We start from the raw sequence: 18181 nt of genomic DNA, 5'->3' as shown, positions 1-18181 counted from the left end.
GGCTATGTAAAGCTCATCTTTAGAGAAGGCATTGCCTGTACTTAAAGACTGGACTCTTATCCATTGTCAGATATTAGGTACTGTACCATAGACATCTTGATTCTATACAGAGAAAACAAAGTAAGTCAGCAACTACATCTGATTCAATAGGATGTGTGAATGCTTAACCCTTGTAGCGAGATACAGCCTCAAGTGTGCTCAAAGACTATGACACTAAGACAAATGCTGTGTTATTCCTACAAGGAAATGGAATATGGCTTACCGTAACTTAAGCCAAAGAAAAACGCAAAAATGCCACTCTGAATGGTCAATGGACTTTTCCCTTTGATTTAGATAATAAGGAAATACCTACATCACACCTTTGACCCCTAACTGGTCTATAGTAATACAATATATGCCATTTAGCAGACGCTTTTATCCAAAGACATACAGTATTGGCTAAGGTGTTGAACTGACAGTCACGGGGACCGGGATCGAATCTTGGTCGGTACCCCCTGAATTAACTACATTGGGTGTCAGAAGTGGGATGGCAATGCTGAGAGGTCATACAAATGATTTCCCATCAGTACGGGCACAAGGGACTTGTGAGAGTGAAGCAGAGGGACTCACTTTCTAAAGGAAGAGGGTAGTGTAAGGACCATAGTACTCCTAGGGACAATTACACTTGATTGCATTCACATACATATGTTTTATATTCCATCTGAATTGAAATGCAGTTTCCAGATGTTCTATATTTAAGTCACGCCTATAGATGACGATTACAAACTTTCAAGATAAAAACATAAGTTTCATATTAAACTTTGTTAATGGGTTCAGATTTGTTTTTAATGTTTAATTGCATTGCATGGTCAGAGCCAAAGAATATCAAAGTTTGACATGCAGTTTATTCATTTGCTTTTCTGTGCCAGATTACTTGATTCTTTGCACATGAAGCCATGATCTTCCCTCACCCAAAACGTGTAATAATAATCAACACTGCAGGAGTGCACACGGGCATTACAATTCAAGTCATTACGGATTCACTGATATTTCTCCCCTTTGTCCCTCATTTTGTTCCGCAACCAAAATTGCAGAACAAAACGTACAGTGCATTTAGATTGAATTCCAGCAACACAGACTTCATTTATTTTCAAGCACTTGGATTTGAAGTATTTGGAAGGTGTGCAAACTTCACACAGAGAGAAAGTGATGCTCTGTTCATAGCAAAGGCAGACACGGTATCGAGATTAGTTCTGGGACTAAAGAGGCTTTCGCAATAGTTTGCTGAAGCGAGGATCAAAAGGTTGTTTGCAAGCATTATTTTCCTTGTCTGGATTAGTTTCACACCTCCACATTTCAAACAGACTAGGATGTGTTTGTATAAGGCAGATGCACAGGGATGTAGTGGAAAAGGATTCAACTGGGTAAGACCTGAATGCTGGTTGTGATGACGGGCAGTGAGTATTTTATTTGATCATTAAAAAGTTGAAGAACAGATATTTAAAACCATTGAGGACAAAACACAATCAAGCCCGAGAGCTTATTTCCATTGTGTTCCTCTAGGATAGGCAAAGCACATGCTATTGCTAACAACGCTAACGTTGCGGAATAAATGTGTAAATGCTTTCAACAAAATAAAAAGTTGTTTCTGTGCGTTTAGCCTCCATTACATCCCTGCAGGTGCATCTTAAGGGTGTTCTGTTTCAGTGTAAATGAAAACATTTCAAGAGAAGCAGCTCTACCTCTTGAGTGACTTCAGAAAAAGGAATGCTGGTGTCTTTACAATAGACACCTACACAGAAGCCTACAATGCAAGAGCAAAAAGACAGAACAATATACAATTTCACTTTGTAATAATAGACCATGACAATTTGAGTGAAGACACGTTTGTAATGTTTCATTTCAAGTTATTCACACAAGTGATCAGTGTTCAGAGTTAATATACTTTGCAATTGATTAACCTATGCCTCCGTCCACTACCTTGGAATTTGGGTTGATCACTTTCACACCGGCGCGAACCCCAAGAGTACCGAACTGCTATCGATCTGTGACCCCCCCCCAGATATAGGCAAACTCGGGTGGTTTTAGTACACATTCAGTTACATTGAAACATTGATCAAAAAAATTCCCACCAATTGAACCAGCTGTGTAAGCCACCAAAGAGTTAGCTGGTTTTAGCGCAGGCTAGATTTCTCTTGCTGAAACTTAAACAGAGAGCTGTAGAAGTCCCTCAGAAGCACATAAATCTGTTTCCTTGGTAGCGGAGCACATGAAAATAGTCCCTGGATGGAGTTCGTCTAACCATAAACTACGGAGTTAAGGACTGATGGAGTTGGGGGTCAATTCCATTTCAATTCTGGAAGTGAATTCAAATCCCAATTCAGGAATTGAACGAAATCCTCTTTGAAAATGCTTAAATAAATAAATGAAGTAATGTAGATAAGAATAAATATCATTTTTCAATTCTTGAATTGGAATCTAAATTCTTCTCCTGAATTCATGGCATTTGAATCTATGCTAGTGAGACCAGTGCATGTTGTCAAAGTCTACTGCGTCCCCCAGGTTGGCATCAGTCTCCAGCAGGCTCATGATGACGGCCATGGCAGCCTCGTCGTTGCTCAGGATACCAAGGCCTGGTCCCACCATGCTGTCCAGGTCCATCTGGGAGCTCTCTGCTGGGGGAGAACGGGCTGTCATCAAAATCAACCAATACACAAAGTTATGTTAGTCATATGCTAACCAAGGATAACTCTAAGAATAACTAAATAACCCAAACATACACTTAAAACCGTCTGATTGATAACAGTCTAGGTAAATGAAAGATCATGTAAATGCATTGCTTCTAAGATTATTTAGTATAGGATTTTGAATGGTAACTACCTGTGTCCATATGTGTGTTGCTGCCAGCGTATGTGGCCCCCTTTGAAGCAGACTGTAATCTAGGCTTGCTCACTGTATCAGTCACCTCCTCATTTGACATCTGCAAGAGGACAAGTAGGTACATAATAATACAGAACATCTTTTGCTCTATAGATTTTTTGATACAAAGTTCCATTTACAAAACTCTTCAAGCGCAACTATTAAGAGGTGTAATATTTACCCTGGTTATTGATAAGTTAAAGTACATCAAAATATTAGAATCAGTATTAAAAGTATTTAATCTATGCAAGGCATGTGTTCATAGGAAGAACTCAAGTGGTTATGGTTGCGACCTGCATGAAAAAAAACACCATACTCTCTCCCTTTATGCCGTAATGAAAATAGTAAAAAAATATATACAGTATATCACAAAATTGAGTACACCCCTCACATTTTTGTACATATTTGAGTATATCTTTTCATGTGACAACACTGAAGAAATGACACTTTGCTACAATGTAAAGTAGTGAGTGTACAGCTTGTATAACAGTGTAAATTTGCTGTCCCCTCAAAATAACTCAACACACAGCCATTAATGTCTAAACCGCTGGCAACAAAAGTGAGTACACCCCTAAGTGAAAATGTCCAAAATGGGCCCAATTAGCCATTTTCCCTCCCCGGTGTCATGTGACTTGTTAGTGTTACAAGGTCTCAGGTGTGAATGGGGAGCAGGCGTGTTAAATTTGGTGTCATCGCTCTCACACTCCCTCATACTGACTGGTCACTGGAAGTTCAACATGGCACCTCATGGCAAAGAACTCTCTGAGGATCTGAAAAAAAGAAATGTTGCTCTACATAAAGATGGCCTGGGCTATAAGAAGATTGCCAAGACCCTGAAACTGAGCTGCAGCAAGGTGGCCAAGACCATACAGCGGTTTAACTGGACAGGTTCCACTCAGAACAGGCCTCGCCATGGTCGACCAAAGAAGTTGAGTGCACGTGCTCAGCGTCATATCCAGAGGTTGTCTTTGGGAAATAGACGTATGAGTGCTGCCAGCATTGCTGCAGAGGTTGAAGGGGTGGGGTGTCAGCCTGTCAGTGCTCAGACCATACGCCGTACACTGCATCAAATTGGTCTGCATGGCTGTCTTCCCAGAAGGAAGCCTCTTCTAAAGATTATGCACAAGAAAGCCTGCAAGCAGTTTGCTGAAGACAAGCAGACTAAGGACATGGATTACTGGAACCATGTGGTCTGATGAGACCAAGATAAACTTATTTGGTTCAGATGGTGTCAAGCGTGTGTGGCGGCAACCAGGTGAGGAGTACAAAGACAAGTGTGTCTTGCCTACAGTCAAGCATGGTGGTGGGAGTGTCATGGTCTGGGGCTGCATGAGTGCTGCCGGCACTGGGGAGCTACAGTTCATTGAGGGAACCATGAATGCCAACATGTACTGTGACATACTGAAGCAGAGCATGATCCCCTCCCTTCAGAGACTGGGCCGCAGGGCAGTATTCCAACATGATAACGACCCCAAACACACCTCCAAGACGACCACTGCCTTGCTAAAGAAGCTGAGGGTAAAGGTGATGGACTGGCCAAGCATGTCTCCAGACCTAAACCCTATTGAGCATCTGTGGGGCATCCTCAAACGGAAGGTGGAGGAGTGCACGGTCTCTAACATCCACCAGCTCTGTGATGTCGTCATGGAGGAGTGGAAGAGGACTCCAGTGGCAACCTGTGAAGCTCTGGTGAACTCCATGCCCAAGAGGGTTAAGGCAGTGCTGGAAAATGATGGTGGCCACACAAAATATTGACACATTGGGCTCAATTTGGACATTTTCACTTTAAGGGTGTACTCACTTTTGTTGCCAGCGGTTTAGACATTAATGGCTGTGTGTTGAGTTATTTTGAGGGGACAGCAAATTTACACTGTTATACAAGCTGTACACTCACTACTTTACATTGTAGCAAAGTGTCATTTCTTCAGTGTTGTCACATGAAAAGATATACTCAAATATTGACAAAAATGTGAGGGGTGTCCTCACTTTTGTGATATACTGTATATAGTCTATGTACAACTACTGCCTAGGGCCCTAAAGACACTGTAGGATGAGAGGTGAGGTAGGTAAGGTGACTCACGTTGGCATGAGAGGAGACCATTGGAGACCTGTCCTGAGGTGGACAGAAAGGACTGGAGGTTTCACTCGATGGAGAACAATTGACCCTGCACATTTTGGCGGTGAAAGAAAGCAGGACTGAGGCAACAAAATATTCAAAGTCATGTGCCAATAAAACAAAAAACGATGTAAGCCGACTGTACAAGCACCAGCTTCCTCCTGGTGGTCAAAGAAAGCTCTGTAAAACAATGCCATAATACACGCAACACACCTGTTGGAGTCCAAGAGCTCGTTTGCTATCTGGGTCCCTATGCTGCCAGCGTAGATCATAGTGGCCATGCCACTGGAGATGCCAGGGATAAGGATAGTATGTTTTCTCTCTTCTGTAACAGAGGGAGGGGTTAGGACAGTGAGCTGAGGTCAGTCAACTACACCCAAACAACATCCAGAATGACCAGGACAAATATTCCTTTCCTTACCGTCCAACAGCTTGGAGCTGCTCGGCTGTTCAGCTTCTGTGTGACCAGGTCCACTGTGAGTGGAGAGGGTACAGATGACAAATGACTGTACATCCCTTGTATGATGTCATTAGTACAGCGCTGAGGACTCTCGAACAACAGCTAAATTTTGGGTCCAAAATGGGACAATTTTGACTGAACTTGTGTCTTGATTCGAATCAGATTATTAAATGAAATGTATTTTACTGAATATCATTATAGATTGTTCAACTCACAATCTAGACCTAATGTGAAAAGGCACTTACAAAACTCGGTTTGTTGACACAATAAACTCAATTTCTTTGGTCCACGGGTTTATAAAACTAAACCACTGACTTTGAAGCATGACGAAGGAGCCAAGTTTTGTTTTGAACTTGTAGCAGCTGGTCTCAATCTTCTCTTTACTGCGGAGAACTGTTGAGACACAAAATGCCACTTCGATCACTGCAATGTGCTTGTTTTAGTCATGAATCCCCCCTACCCCCCCAATAAAAAACTAATAATGCACAGGTTATTATAGTGTAATCACCATTTTACCTTGCGACAAAGGTAAGAACCTGTTCATCTTCTGCAACCCAAAATAAAGTGCAACCGAAATATAATTCATATCTGTTTGAGCACCTTGCACATCTGGAGAACATATGACTCTCACCTATACGTAGATACGAAAGACAACCAAACTATTCTCCATTACCTTTCCTGTGTGTCTCTGCGAGGGGTCGCAGGTCGTCCTGGTGGAAGTACTCATAACAAGACGTCCCCAGTAGTTCCTGTGGCAAGTAGCCCAGAACAGTAGTGGCTCTGAAGGACAGAGACAAGGAGGCTGTTATTCTCTCTACACCTACTACAGTCCGAGGTTGATATCTTCTGTCCACTTACCAGCTCTAACTATGTACATCATTTCAGAATGGCACAATAAATACTAACTATAATCATCAATATACATGATGCAGACTTTCTGTTTCTATGGAAAAGAGTAAATGGAATGGTTGTCAAACATTTGACCACGGTAAAGTGAGCTGGGTTCTTGTTCCCTGAATTGGGATGAAATGCCAAAGTAGAAAGAATCTCACTCAAAAGCAACAAAAATAAAACTACTTACAGATAATATGAATTATACTGTAAACATAAATCAAATTGGACTGACGCGTTCAATGCACTCTCTGCTGTTGGTCAGAAGATCTCACCACCAGTGTTACATTTTAGGACAGCCTGGGTCACAATAACAAATCCACATATGTTAAAGGGAAATGAAGCTAACTATTTGACAACCGATAAGTGAAAAGGTCTTTATCTTGACATGCTTACTATGTGAAAAACAATATTTCCAACACAATGTTCCAAGTAAACATTTTTCAATTTATAATCTGTATTTCAAACCAATAGTACTAGTATTGTACTGCTGCCGTCTCTTGAAATAATCAGTACAGTCATCTCTTCAAGGCGTATATTGTCTCACTTGGAATGCATTCAGACCAGTTGCCGGAAAACTTGGGGTAGCCCCATTACACTTACAGCCACTGTGGTATGGGTAGGGGGTGCCATGGCAAACCCTATCCAAGATGACTGCCTGCCAGGCCTGCCTTAACCAACGTCATTGCTTTTCTCTTTATTTGTTTCTTTCTTTCGCTGTTAATACAAGCACAGGTTGGGTTACCCAGGGTATAACTGTAATGTTAGCCAAGGCCAATTTAACTTACCGTAGCCTTGGCTAACATTACAGTATGTATCAAAACATACTCAACTCAGCTGAAAGAGATCGAATATGAACAAAAGACTGAGAACAATACTCTATGAAAGTTACCAGGAAGGGACTGCCCCTCAGCCTTGTAGTTTTTTAACTTTTGTAGGCTTTTTGAATGGTCTTCAATGGGCAAAAACGTAGCGCAATGGTCTTAAGTGCAAAAACTCAGTAAAAACAAATATAACTGTAATATATATATACATATATATACTATGAATTTGATTATATAATCGGTAAGCCTGTTCAAAAGATTAGCGGACTTGATCCAGAAGTAAATCGAAAGGGGCGGTTACTTTCACAGGGTATAGATTCAGTTTTATTTCCCTCCCAGTGTTTTTTATCAGGTGAAGGATATGCCCACAATGCCCCCTTATGAACAGTATTGGTTCAAAATTATGCCAACACTTTCCAAGAATATTTAATAATGAGCAAAAATCGCAAAAAGGTTTGTGGAGGGGGTAAGAGGCACAACTTACTGTTGGTCCACGAAGGTGAACTTGCCGTCAATTGCAAAGCGAGTGACAAACTGGGTGGGTTTGACCTTGACCTCTAGTGAGGGCTGACAGGCATCGTTAGGGTGAACACGGCACACAGCGACCAGGCAGGACAGATGGGAGAACTCGTTATCGTCACTCTCAGCATCCAGCTGGGTGGAAGGCCAACTCCGCATGTAACCAGTGCAATGGACAGTGCAGTATCGTTGAGACTCTACAGGGGGAGACAGTGTACATAAAACACGTGTTTACATTTAACCCCCATATGCAATTCCAATCATGGCCCTATCAGGGCTAACCTCAGTGAGATGGAATCAAGAAAAATAAATTGTGCTTCTGGGTTGATGACCAACACATTTCGCTCTGTTCTAACGATGTATTTAGTGAAGGTGTCTCTGCATGGCTCTCTCACCCTTTTCCTTGGAGCTGCTGGGCTGGATGGTTTTGTCTTCTGTCTTCATAACTGTTCTGCTGTGCTTCATGCGGCAGAAGAAGGAGCGCCGTGCCCCTGTACACAGTTGAACTGCTCCCACAGGAAGGTCCTGCACCTGTAACCCTGCTAAAGAACCGGGAGAGCCTATGATCCAACAACATCATATTATATTTACAATATAAAAAAACACATTGAAGACATAATATAAAAAGTACGAATCTGTGACCTCAAAAGAGAACGAGGGCAAAGTGGAAACCAGTAAAGCAACAACAAACAGAACCCAGGCTCTCTGCTCTTTCCCCTGTGCTAATAGAACTGAGATAAAAGCTGCAACTTTCTTTAAAGTAATACCGTTATAGTGGTGACATAGCTTTAACTGCATCTCAACAAGACACAAACAAATCAAAACACAGAGAGAAATAGATATGAAAGTCCCAGCATCAGATACATTTAAATGAAGTCTTTGCAGACTTACTTTTGGCATCTATGAGCCGTTCGCGAGGGTATAATCCTGAGGCTGACAGCTGCTCTTTCACTTTACTAATGTCCTTCGGGTGGACATAATCAAAAAGACTCTGTCCAATTAGTTCCAACTGTAAACAAAAACAGCACTTTAATTATCAGAACCAAACTATTCATCTCAGAACCCGGAACCAAATATTGTGTGAGCTAGCTAGCTAGCCAACTATAGTTCTGAACTAGGGGAAACAACTGATTCAGATCCCCACTTCAGAACCACCTGAACTTTCTGGTTAAACCTCCGGTCTCCACTTCAAGCATCACCTCCACAATATAAAGCATGAAACAGATTCAGGTATAACTTTACTATGGTACAGAAATTACAAGGTACTAAAAGAGAATTTCACTATTTTACAATTTAATGTTAGATAGTTCCTCACCCTGTAAGTAATCAATGGGCCAGGAGAAAATATAATCCATGGTTCAGTTTTCTTTAGACAGCCACTACAAACGTCTGCTAACTTTAGCCACCGTTAGCTAAAAATCAATGGGAGTGGTAGGGGCATGGGGTGCCTGTTACAAATGGCCAAAGAAAACCAAACCATTGAACTAAATGAACAGAATAAACACTGTTAAGTAATGACCTCTTCCTAAAGTTGTCATTGAGAGTTTTTAAGTGGATAATAGATAGGATTGAGTGATGGGGACATTGTTGGAATCCACCTCAATAATTAGCTCAATTTAGAATTAAGTAGTAAATTAAGACTGCCAGACCTGCTTATTGTATATTATAAACTGGGTGAAGTGAATGCTGATTGGCTGAAAGCCGTGGTATATCAGACCGTATACCACACCCCCTCAGGCTTTATTGCTTAAGTATAACCAGTTCACTGACCCGACTGTAGTTGAGGAACTTCAAGATGGATTCTGAGGTAAAGAGGATCTTCCCCCTGTCACAACTCACCACGAACAGGAACCCATCTGCAGCCTGGGGAAATGAGACACGGCACGACCTCAATATATTTCAATCTGGATCCATGAAAACGCTGACACTGCTACAGTATTTTGAAACCATCCGTGTGTATCCACTCTCTCGGTTTACTCTAAAATGGAAGACTCTGTGTGACAAACATGCACACTTGTGGGAGATCAGAGCTGGCAAAGGTTATACAACAGAACACTCCAAGCGAGCGGAAAGAACTGGCTACTTCTATATTTAATTCTACATTGAACTGAGCAGTTGACACATCCTTTTCTAATTAGGAATTTCCCAGAGTAAAGTTAGTTAGCAACTGAATGGAAAAATACTGTAGCAAACCAAGAGGGTATACCTGTGGTACTGTCCATAAAATAAAGTGTAGTCTGAAGAAGAAACATGTCCACCATGTTCTCATAACTGGATAAAATGTGGCACTTTGAAAATAAAAACCATTGTAGATTTGACCTCATTATTGTAATTATAAAGGAATAACCCTAGACCCCTTTATTATTGGTTAATATTATATTTCCCATATCCCAAATTCTCAGCTAGTTTTGGAGCCTAGTAGACCCAACACACAAAAACTATAAATCGACACACTACATAATCCTACCCCACTGTTGTGACTGCTGCCACAATACCAAATGGGATTGATTTTGGTTGATTGGAGAAAGAGATTGAAACAGATTGAAGGGCGGCCTACCGTGAGCACCAGGTGCTTGAGATCATCCTGAGGCAGAAACGAAGGCTTGCGTTTGTAGTTAACGTCAGTAAAGGAACTGCTAGCACCTGCTGTGGAGACGAACACAGCACTGAGCTGTTAGTCTGTGTTGTACCTGTCCCTTAGGAGCTCAACATTTCTATCATAACTTGAGTTAAAAATACATATGAATATTAAATCTTTATACAACACCAGTGTTTGGACACACATACTCCTTCAATGGTTTTTCTTTACTTTTACTATTTTCTACATTGTAGAATAATAGTGAAGACAGCAAGTCTCTTCTTATTATTGGTGTCCTTTAATAGTGGTTTCTTTGCAGCAATTCGACCATGAAGACTCCTCTGAACAGTTGATGTTGAGATGTGTCTGTTACTTGAACTCTGTGAAGCATTTATTTTGGATGCAATCTGAGGTGCAGTTAACTCTAATGAACATATCCTCTGCAGCAGAGTTAACTCTGGGTTTTCCTTTCCTGTGGCGGTCCTCATGAGAGCCAGTTTCATCATAGCACTTGATGGTTTTTGCGACTGCACTTGAAGTTCTTGACATTTTCTGCATTGACTGACCTTCATGTCTTAAAGTAATGATGGACTGTCATTTCTCTTTGCTTATTTGAGCTGTTCTTGACATAATATGGACTTGGTCTTTTACCAAATAGGGCTATCTTCTGTATACCCCCCCTACCTTGTCACAACACAACTGATTGGCTCAAACACATTAAGGAAAGAAATTCCACAAATGATCTTTAACAAGGCACACCTGTTAATTGAAATGCATTCCAGGTGACTACCTCATGAAGCTGGTTGAGAGAATGCCAAGAGTGTGCAAAGCTGTCACCAAGGCAAAGGGTGGCTACTTTGAAGAATCTCAAATATAAAATATATTTTGATTTGTTTAACACTTGTTTGGTTACTACATGATTCCATGTGTGTTTTTTCATAGTTTTGATGTCTTCACTATTACTTTATAATGTAGTAGAAATAGAACAAATATTGAAAAACCCTTGAATGAGTAGGTGTGTCCAAACATTTGACTGGTACTGAATATTGTCAACAATGAACCGAGCGATTTTTGTGCACAGCTGTGTATTTTGCCGCCATCGTGTGTCCTAGGATCTAACTGCATTAGTATAGCTTCATGAGACCTACCTTAAAGAGATGTGTGGTGCTGCAAAGATTGCCTGGTGTGGTACTGTGTTGTAAGGACAGTTTAGGGATGATGAGGCCTACCTTTCAGGGCTTTGAGGTGCTGCACAGCCATTCGCAGCACAGTGAGTTTGTCAAGCTTTCTGGCCATGGGGTTACAGGAGGGGATCATGGCTGACAGCTCGTCGATAAGGGTGTTCATTTTGTCCCTCCGCCGCTTTTCAATTTGGCTGTGTGGCTCCCTTTGAGTGAGGGCATAATGACACTTATTTGTCTCTCTCACACATATCTCACACACTTAAGTATACAGGTGTCTGATGGGTTGCTATCAAGTCAGCATGATATAATTTATAAAAGCAACAACACATGAAAGCATGTGTGTTATTGTTATTATTGGCGTTACATTTATGTGGTCATTCACATCATGCCACCAGCTTCAACTGTATTATTAGAGTATTAGGTTATATATAATATTAAAGTATCCTCCTGTTTTTTTAAAGCCAGTGCAGTCAAAAATGTGATTTTCCTGTGTTTTATATATATTTTCACATGAGGTTGGAATAATACTGTGAAATTGTAAAAATGATGATAATGTCCTTTTAGTGTAATAGCTGTTTGAAATGACCGCCTGAAATTTCAGCCAGTTTTGGTGGGATGGAGTTTTGGCCTGCCTGGTGACATCACCAAATTATCACCAGTAAATTAGTTAAGAGACCAATAAGAGAGCCCACTCCCAGACAGTCCTAGAGGAATTCTTGCTTGAGAAATTGCTCTTGCTAAGAAGCTATTTTTGTTTGTTTTTGACCATTTTGAATGAAAATAATCCCAGTGGGGTACATAATTGTTACCCAGAAATGATTTGATATTGAGATTTTTTTAAACGTCTGCATTTGGCCTTTAACTCCCTTTCAATATACCAGATGAATATGTATGCCCAGGCTCTTACCTGAAGCATTTTATTTTCACCTGTTGATCATCATCTTCCGATCTGAATTGGAATGGGAAATATATATTATTTAAAATGATTCATTTCAACACTTGGCCTGGCCCTGAGAGATCTTGCCAAGATTAGTGCTGAAATAAAATTAATTTCTAAAGAATCTTCAAATACCTGCTCTGTTCCTCCTCTATTTGAGCATCACCATTTTCCCTGCAAGACATGGAGAACACAACATATAAGTCCACCGGGTAAGAGACAAAAATAAGAATGTTATTTTTATCCTGCTTTATGAAAGGTGAGGTCTCTTTGCTCTTACCTGTTATCTAGATCCCCCTTCCGTTTCCTAGACAGCTCTTGAATTGGCATGGCTCCTGCCAGGTGGGGGGTTATGACATCAGGCATGGCTCCTGCCAGGTGGGGCGTTATGACGTCAGGCCGAGAAACAGGAAGGCTATTGGTTTCTCCTAACTGCAAGGGTCCTAAACCACAGGCACAAGAACCATACAAAACTGATACATTAGTTTTGATTTCTCATAATTTGTAATTCATCCAATGTCAAATGCAATGCATTATTGTAGCACTGACACCCTTATGGAGGCCTTGAGACAAAATTGGTTGGTGTTTTGTTTAATTCCCCTGATTTTTATATTTGCCAATGTTGAAAACCTCCATGAAGAACAATCTCATATCCCGATCCTCAACTGAAACCCTCAACTGAGGACTGAGAAAATAAAATAACGAAAGCTTGTAGTTACTTGCTTTCCTCAGAAGATGGCACAAATACCAACTCAATGGATGTTGACCTCAAGCATCCCATACACATGGTTGGAACTTTGTATCATTACAAGCTGCCTTGGAGTGTAACTTAATATTGTGTAAAAAGTTTTTAAAATAATAATAATTTTAAACCATCTTATAAATATAAATGTTCTTGTGGTGATCAGTCACATGATAAGTGTGTATGCACTAACTAACAACCACTTGAGAGGACTGTAAATAAACTCTCAATTGTAAGCTCATTGACAAATGTTCCTCAGTGTAAATTCATTTCAGTTCAGTTCAGATAACTGGAAATGGCCTTCCAGCTTGTAACTAGTAATCTTGAAAGCCATAAACCTGGCAGGTGGGGTGAATGAACTCTCCAATCTAAATCAGCCTACGAGACACCAACCTCTGGCACTGACAGTTTCTCCCGGCTGTCATGCAGCACGTGATGAGTTTCCATGTAGCAAGTAAAAGTCACCATAAGAGGGCGTCTAACCACTCACTGGCTTTATCCCAGTTTCCCCCAGCATGCGGCACGTGATGGTTTCTGCTATCGCCTTACTTCACTGCTTATATAATGCTGTAACATTGACCTACTTCCTGCACAACTCCCCATTATACTGTAAGCCGTGATATTTTTATATAAAATATTGTTTAAAAGGGGGAAGATCTTTTGGGATTCTAATGCAAACAAATGTTTACGAATAATGAATAATGAACTAACCTTGGCTATGTCTAGAAATTTTGGGGTCATTTCTGATATAGGTGGAATGCAGAAAATATTCCAGCCCTGCCCTCTCTCTTCCTTTTCCTGCAGGCATCTCACCAAGCATGATAAACTGTAGTAGCATAAAAGCAAAACAAGTGGAAATATTCCACAGGTAGAGATGGTAGTGGAACTATGGTAATTGTAATAATTTAGCGAATTCTGTAGTTGTATCATCATGTAGGGTTAATCTTTATTTATTTTTCAATTTTCATGAAAATAGTTAAGACAAATCTGACAAAGTTTGTTGCCCAATCAAGTAGAAACATTGTGGCTTTTGGATGTTTGACTATGACAGTGAGCAGCTCAGGGTTGAGGTAAATTTAGAATGTACATTAACATTTATTGACTAAAAATGGATATAAATTAGAACATCATACATTTCATAAAATCCAACACAATTCTAAAGGGAAGAGTGAAGATCCCTATTTTACAGTAACTAACTTAAGGGGAAGACAATGTCATATCAAATACAATTAGGTAGTTATGTGGGGTAATGGTTGTGCTACACATCCGTTTCGTTGACCCAGTTTGGATCAAAGTTCATCAGGGGACCGGAGCAACCCCTGGTAAATACGCAGCAGTCATTTCCTGGCTAGGCCAGCCTCTCTCCATGTCATCTCCTGCTGTTGTGACTGAGCAAAGCAGTTAACCCTTAAATGCTCAGAGTGCTTCCGAACCCTTAGGGTGTGTGTGTCTTGGGGGGATTGGGATACAAGCAGAAACAAATTTCTGTTCTCTGAAAGTAAAAATTCACAGTACTCTTCTTAAATGTTGATCCAGTTCTTGACGCTAATAGGAGATGCAGAGGGAAACGCAAACACACTGACAACTGAGAACCAGACATCAACAAGTTCCCTGGTTGTGCAGGACATGAGTGGGTGGTGCAGAAACCAGGTCAATTGAATCACCTTGATTACACTTCTGGTCCTGGCTTCCTAAGAGATGACTGTATGGCAAGTGAGGCCTGTGTGGCGAAGTGAGAAGGATGTGCACTGGAGCTCGATAACGCAGCCACTGAACCTTCCATGGATGATGCTCTCTCCTGGCTGGATAAATGTGGCGAGGATCGCACTACTCCATTGGTCCAAGTCTTCAGCTGATGATGATAATGATGAAGACCCTGGCAGTCACAGCCATTTAAATGGACCCTCAAAAGGACTCTCCCTCATCAGATGAGCTTCCTGTGGCTGGTTCTACTGGTGCTGGTGCCTCATAATCAACCTCCCCTATCCCTCACTACTCACCTGTCGCTCTCACACAAGAATCCCAGTGTGTCGATAGGGTCTATGGTACAACTAAAACATTCATGTCTAAAAGTTGATTAGACAGCACAGCAGTATGATGTTATGGCAGTATATTGTTATGTCAGTATCTAGTTAAAGCTGTATGCCATTATGGCAGTATCTAGTTAAGGCAGTATTGGTCAGTGGTGAGTACCCGAGTTCAGATTCCCTATTATATTCACTGGAAAAAAGCATGTAGTTTATTACCTGATAGTTATTAGGTAATAGTGTCCAGGTTTACACTAGATATTAGTGTCCAGGTTTACATTATGCACTTTATTCTCATCTCCCCATTATAACCCCGCCCTCTCATGGAAAAAGGGAAGTTCCATTGAAGTTGTCCTGCATAAACCTCTTCATCAATCTTACATGTAAAAGCCTAGAATTCATTATGGGTTAATCATTAATGGCTAATCATACCTCCTTGTGTTTGCACATTTTCTTTCAGAGGAATCTGAGCTTAACACGTCACTTAATTTAAGGAAGCTTGTTTTTCTTATCTGAAAATAGATCCAATCTGGCTGTCTTTTAAGCCAAGAAAAGAAAGGCAACTCTACACCGGTCACACTGGCCAATCTGACTACTTCACCTGAGAGCCATTCCCCTTCACTCCCACAGGAATCGCCCCACCCCCACACCAACCTCTGCACTGGTTTTGAATAATACTATAGCCAGGCAAAATGGCAATACCATGTTGGACACATGCATACATGAGATGAAGTACAATATTAAGAAAGAGGGCTGACAGTAGAATAAATTTTGTTTATTCAATATACAAAACAGAGGGAATACATCTTGTAATGGAGGAATCTATGCTATTCAGGTGAAGTACAGTTGACTGTTGGCAATACGGTTTTAACAATTGGTTGCCTAACAGAGTGCTATGTAATACATTATTTCCTCTGCCCATTCTCTTTATCCGTTCCTGTGTAACGTTTGTCATCCTAGAACACCTTTAGGTCTGGTACTACTTTAAGTGCAATCATTATTAAGTCAGGAATAAATAAATAAATATTGTTACAGAAATTGAGTGTTAAGCCTACAACACCATTAAGAATTGTCAACCAATGTTAAAATGTTTGCCTCATATTTGACACGTGCAGCTTGTGTTTGAAAAGTTATCAAATTATAGGCTCTGGTGTTTTACAAAATAACTGAACACTAGCCTACATAGCCTAAACAAGTGACTACAGTCATATTGGCCAAAGCGCAGCTAGACTATCTGATGTAGCATATAGGCTCAATCAAAATGTGTCAGGCAGGCCTATACATTTTTTACTAATGTTTTATGCTGCAAATAGGTATTATTTTCAAAGGAGCGTCCTGGGTGACCATATTCAACTACATTCATAACACGTACGGTATTGGATGTTATGGTCAAATTACAGAATGGGAAATTGCGTTATTAAGCATGAATGCAGAAAATTAGCCTAGCTTGTGCGTTCGGGAAGGAACAATACTTGTTTTGGGCTGCGTTCCAATAAATCCACCCACCCACTTTAAGAATTTGGAAACTGTTTCATAATCCAATTCTTGGAAATATTCTTTAACATTTTACCATGCATCGCCAAAATCACAATGGGGTCATGGAGATCAGTTTACGAACATGTGGCAATGCATCAGAATGCTTTAGACATCGGAAATTCTCGTCACCAAAAGTACAAACTTGCCGCGATACATTGAAATTCTACAACTATGAAAACCTGTAAACTAGGCTATGACTTTAGGCTATCCAAACACATATATAAAACACAATTTAGGCAATACGTGCGACTGAACAGGATATGGTGCAAGCATTATCCACGCATAAATTACGTGATTGGTGCCATTTTTATTTGATTAACAGGCTAACCGACATAGACTATTAGTCTAAGCAAAAATATCAAAGGGATGAACATAATATCTATTGACCGCCAATGAAAAGGCAGCTGCATAGTTTTACACCAGGTTTACCATAAATACAATTCCACCATGCACTTATTGTAATAAAATCACACCAAATCCTACCTGCGAAATTACATGGTAGAATGCCACAAATATGGCCAAAATTATAAAATTTCCACGAGCGCGTCCCAGGACTTCCTCGAGTGTGCGTTTGCTCCACTGATCTACTGACCTACATTTTGGGGAATAACCAGAATTGTTTTCAAAGCGAAAGAAACAGCTCCCCTCAAATCCCACCCGGCGCATAGCATCGACTACAATCAACTATTATCACCTCATAGTCTAGAGAATTCAAACGTGGTGCTTTCAAGACAACTCGGAAAGATCAGAACCTCCAAGTGAGAATTTGCGTACGGTTTTTGCGTAGATGTTCCTATTGGTTGATTCTGATCCTTTTCAAACGTGAAACCCAGAGCTCAGTTTCCGAGTTCCAAGTTGTCTTGAACGCGGTACAAGTAGGTCTACCAGTACCTGTTCGTTTGTCTGCGGTCCCGTCATTGCCGCCGGCGGCAAAATTCTCTTTGGACATGGCTGGAGCCGGTCAGCAGCAGCCCGGCGCCGCAGAACATGAGGAAGTGGTAGTGTAGCCTAAATGTGGTAGAAATAGCCTACTGTAGAAGAGGCGGGGGATTGTAAACGTACTTTATTTTTTCCTCCTCTCTCTGTACTAAGGCGGGGAGGGGGGTAGACATAAAAACGTAGACCTACACGTGCAAGGATAAAGTAGCCTCCTGGGTAATGAGGACACAACTCCAGGAAAACGCGGAAGAGGTCAATCTGTCTCCTCCTATATCACCACTACACTCGCATTCATTCACCCAACCACCCGTGAAGGGGACACTGTCCATTGCATTCGCACACACACACACAATCGTTTCGTAGGCTATGGTCTAACCCAGAGCAAGTAGGACAAACATTCATGAAACACAGATTCGTTCATTTTATCCTCTAAAATGATAGGCTACAAAGTGTCATTTTTCATGTATTTGAGGGAAAAGTGGTTGTCTAAATAGGCTACGACACAGGCTCCCTATAATTGAATGGTTTCG

The 18181-nt window shown here is 40.9% G+C and overlaps 1 protein-coding gene across 7 annotated transcripts; it reads right to left on the bottom strand.

Annotated features, from left to right (window-relative positions):
- Window positions 1-793: 793 nt before the first annotated feature.
- On the bottom strand, window positions 794-17926 carry LOC110499965 (aryl hydrocarbon receptor nuclear translocator-like protein 1). Of its 7 annotated transcripts, none has more exons than XM_036957216.1 (17): window positions 17604-17926; window positions 12688-12850; window positions 12543-12581; window positions 12378-12419; window positions 11516-11673; window positions 10266-10354; window positions 9479-9571; window positions 8600-8717; window positions 8104-8247; window positions 7674-7905; window positions 6148-6254; window positions 5720-5867; window positions 5436-5488; window positions 5228-5339; window positions 4979-5063; window positions 2860-2959; window positions 794-2669 (listed from the first exon to the last, which is right to left on the bottom strand). In XM_036957216.1, the coding sequence occupies exons 1-17, from the start codon at window positions 17659-17661 to the stop codon at window positions 2497-2499; spliced, it is 1914 nt and encodes a 637-aa protein (XP_036813111.1). In that variant the 5' UTR covers window positions 17662-17926; the 3' UTR covers window positions 794-2496. The 7 variants fall into 7 exon arrangements, with proteins under 7 accessions (XP_036813111.1, XP_036813112.1, XP_021432715.1 ...); XM_036957217.1 differs by having other exon boundaries at window positions 8104-8250; window positions 10266-10351; XM_021577040.2 differs by having other exon boundaries at window positions 8104-8250; window positions 17604-17919.
- Between the last annotated feature and the right edge of the window lie 255 nt (window positions 17927-18181).

The sequence above is a fragment of the Oncorhynchus mykiss genome, chromosome 21, assembly GCF_013265735.2.
Source record: "Oncorhynchus mykiss isolate Arlee chromosome 21, USDA_OmykA_1.1, whole genome shotgun sequence".
Lineage (NCBI taxonomy): Eukaryota > Metazoa > Chordata > Actinopteri > Salmoniformes > Salmonidae > Oncorhynchus > Oncorhynchus mykiss.
This window is presented reverse-complemented; position numbering and strand designations above follow the sequence as displayed.

Excerpts from the sequence above, each read along its gene's own strand:
- LOC110499965 (XM_021577040.2), bottom strand. The coding sequence starts at position 17,661 with ATGTCCAAAGAGAATTTTGCCGCCGGCGGCAATGACGGGACCGCAGAC. Across the intron at positions 12,420-12,542 it reads ATAGAGGAGGAACAGAGCAG|ATCGGAAGATGATGATCAAC; the intron begins GTATTTGAAGAT and ends ATTCCAATTCAG. Across the intron at positions 5,868-6,147 it reads CGCAGAGACACACAGGAAAG|TTCTCCGCAGTAAAGAGAAG; the intron begins GTAATGGAGAAT and ends GTGTCTCAACAG.